The 3,404-nt window shown below is 48.1% G+C and overlaps 1 protein-coding gene across 1 annotated transcript; it reads left to right on the top strand.

The window, feature by feature from the left end:
• Positions 1 to 424: 424 nt before the first annotated feature.
• On the top strand, positions 425 to 2,900 carry LOC136487868 (putative ABC transporter B family member 8). Its single transcript, XM_066484975.1, has 4 exons — positions 425 to 634; positions 787 to 841; positions 1,145 to 1,326; positions 2,793 to 2,900. Exons 1-4 carry the CDS (start codon positions 425 to 427, stop codon positions 2,898 to 2,900), a joined length of 555 nt encoding a protein of 184 aa, XP_066341072.1.
• Positions 2,901 to 3,404: the final 504 nt, after the last annotated feature.

Here is a 3,404-nt window from a genome sequence, read left to right as displayed (position 1 = left end):
CTGTGCTAGTATATATTAAACTGCCAGTCAATCACCAAAGATCCAATGGACAAGATAATAAAGAAAAGATAATAAGGAAGAGCCAATGGACAAGTAAGTTGCAGCCAACTTTGTCCTCCACACCACACATGCTGAATTCCAACTCGATCATTACTCTGTTGCAATATGATGTGTGCATGCCGGCATGCCCCCTTATGATACAACCCCAAATAATAAAAGGGAGGAAAATTGCTGATGAGACACACGGCGCGAGTTGGTGCACACACTCAACTCAGCTGTATAAAGCCGTGGTCCACAAGCATTGCTTTGCTCCGGCCGGCGGTCATCTTGTCAGGCTCCAGCTTGCAATAGAGGGGCGAGGAGGAGGGAGGAGGAGAAGATGAGTGCCCCAGCGGGCGCCGGCGCCGGTGTCGGCGAGCGGACGATGAGCATCCACGGCATGTTCCGGTTCGCGGACCGGGTGGACGTCCTGCTCATGGCCCTGGGCACGCTGGGGGCCATCGGCGACGGCTGCTCCACCAACCTGTTGCTCATCTTCGCCAGCGACGTGATGAACGCGCTCGGGTACGGGGGCACCCAGGCTGCCGCCACCGGCGGCGCCAAGAGCGCGCAGTTCATGCACCAGGTGGAGAAGGTTCGTCGTGCGCCGTGCATTACCTTACTTGTACCGGCGACAAGTGCCGTCAGCTCCGAACCGTGCTCGATCAACATCGTCTGTATGCATTAATTTTTTAGTAAGTTTATTTGTTCACCTTTGTTTTTGTACTTTTTCCCGTGATGATGCAGTCGTGCCTGAATTTCGTCTACCTGGCGCTCGTGGTCCTGGCGGTGGCGTTCATGGGTAACTTCAGCTCGCTGCTCGCCACACCTAGCCTATTTATTCAAGCACATCATTCACCGTACACATGCTGTTTCTTGCAATGAAGAACTTTCCCCCTTGTTTTAACGGGAACTAACAAAAATGTTTTATACTTACCATTTTCTGCAAGTTCTTCTTACATTGTTTCTTGTCAGGACTTATAGAATTAAATTGTTTTCTACCTATGCCACTTTCTGCAAGTTCTTCTTACATTTTTTTTTTTCCAAACGAGAGGCTAAGTAAGTGGCTGGTTCTACATCTCAGGCATCTGTTTCCTGGTTGCAGAAGGGTACTGCTGGAGCCGGACGAGCGAGCGGCAGGTGCTGCGGATCCGGTACCTGTACCTGCAGGCCATCCTGCGGCAGGAGGCGGGCTTCTTCGACTCGCAGGATCAGGCCACCACCTCGGAGATCATAAACAGCATCTCCAAGGACGCCTCCCACATCCAGGAGGTCCTCAGCGAGAAGGTACGGTGCAGTACTGCAGGCACACCACCAACCCCAACCCTTCTTCCCATTCCTTCACTTCTTCACTCGTCGTCGTCAGAATTCAATCAACATAAAGAATCTTCAGTTCGTCACTCGTCAGACGTCAGAAAGACCAAAAAAAATGACGAGAGTAAGCTAGCTGCATACATTCCCTATCACGCTTCAGTCATATGAGATGTGACTCCATTTTCCAATGACTGCCTTGACCCAGCCTCCAGCAACACCTGTGAGGTTTCGCCCTTGTCGACAGATGGAAACCTAGCCTTTTTTTTAGGACGATCGAGGACATGTGAGAACCTGTTCGCTTACCAGTTATAATCTTGTAGACCGTCAGCGAATCCTTTTTTTTAACTAACTTGCCTGGGCACGAGCGCACGAGGATAGAAACAAGCGACCTACTACAGCAATAGAGCGTCACTGAATCAGTGGGAAATCAAACAGTTTGACCCGGAATGGCAGGCCATGTGAAGAAATGACCTATGGCCTCGGCACCGTCATCTGCCTTGTAGTCTAGTACAATCTAGGCTCCCGTCTTATTTTATCCGTCAAGCATGATCACTACTACACCATGCGGCAAACGATCCAGCAAACAAATAGCGGATAGCGGGTCAGTATCGGATTGACGTTTATACTGTGGATTGCAGATAGCGAGCGCTACAGCGGACGCTAAGTTCCAATAACATTGTCTAATAATCTCAAATAATTTTTTAGCATAAAAAAAAATAATCTCAAATAATTTAGGTATATTTATATCTTAAAATGATTTTCTTACACATTAACAAATGAACTAAATACACATTAACGATAGACTAATAAACATATAACTAAAATAGTGTAAATAGATATCTAATTGTATTGGAAGAGTTGATTCTCGATCAAATACATCTTAAATTAAGCATGAAGTAGACTTGGGCCGCTATAGTGGACTGCTATGTCAAAAAATGGCGCTATAGCAGCTTGCTGCGTCAAATAGCGGGCACTAAGTTCCACCAAGCCGCTACATCGTAGCGGTAGCGGTAAGGTGCCGGCCGCTATAGCAAGCTATACGAATGCTATTTAGTACCTTGCAAACGGTGGAAACGCTAGAAGCTAGATCCATATTCATTTGATTTTGTCATGGTCCTCATGGACCTGGATTCCTGGAAGGCAGGCAGGAGCAGGACCGTAACAAGGAACATGCGGGGTGCTGCTTACATGAGGCATAAATCACAATGAAATTGAGTAACATACCCCATAAAGATACATGGTGTATTCTAGCCTGGCTACCATCTAAGCCTGAGGAGCATTGGCCTGCTCCCATCAAGCCAATCAGCAATTGTTTGGCTGCCTGCATTATTTAAGCCTGGCTAACAAATGGAGTGTTTGGTTGCCCGGTTTACTTTGTATACAATCACCTCTTCTTGGAGCCGGTAACTTTACCCCCTTTGACACATTATCACAAGCAGGTGGTGGGCACCTCACCGGTGGTCATGGAGGACGCGCCGGCGGCAATGAGGTCGCAACGGCGGGCGAATAAGACGAGCTCCTCGTGGGTGGGGAACCCGTGGACGTGAGGATCTGACCGGGGAAGCGGGTGACCGGCGCGCGGACGCCAGGGAGGTGGAGGGAGGTGGAAGGAGCTGGAACACACGGACGCCGGGGAGCTCGATCGGATGTGGTCGCTGGAGATTTGGAAGGAGTTCGCGTGCGAAAGCTCTAGTTTGGTTTTGGTGAATTGATAAAACCCTAAGTGCTAACCCATTGCTCTAAGTGATCATGAGATAGGGTAGCACATTCCAAGTGGTGGAGCAAATGGTGAAGATCATGATGATGGTGGAAGCCATAGTGATGATCAAGTGCTCGGGCTTGGAAAAGAAAAAAGAGAAAAACAAAAAGCTCAAGGCAAAGGTATACTTGATAGGAGCTCTTTCTTTTGGTGATCAAGACACCTAGTGGGTGTGATCACATTTAGGATAGATATCCGTACTATTAAGAGGGGTGAAACTCGTATCGAAATGCGGTTATCAAAGTGCCACTAGATGTTCTAACTCATTGCATATGCATTTAGATTCTAGTGA

The sequence above is a fragment of the Miscanthus floridulus genome, chromosome 10, assembly GCF_019320115.1.
Source record: "Miscanthus floridulus cultivar M001 chromosome 10, ASM1932011v1, whole genome shotgun sequence".
Taxonomy (NCBI): Eukaryota; Viridiplantae; Streptophyta; class Magnoliopsida; order Poales; family Poaceae; genus Miscanthus; species Miscanthus floridulus.
Note: the sequence above shows the minus strand (reverse complement) of the source record. Positions and strands in the feature narration are given on the sequence as shown.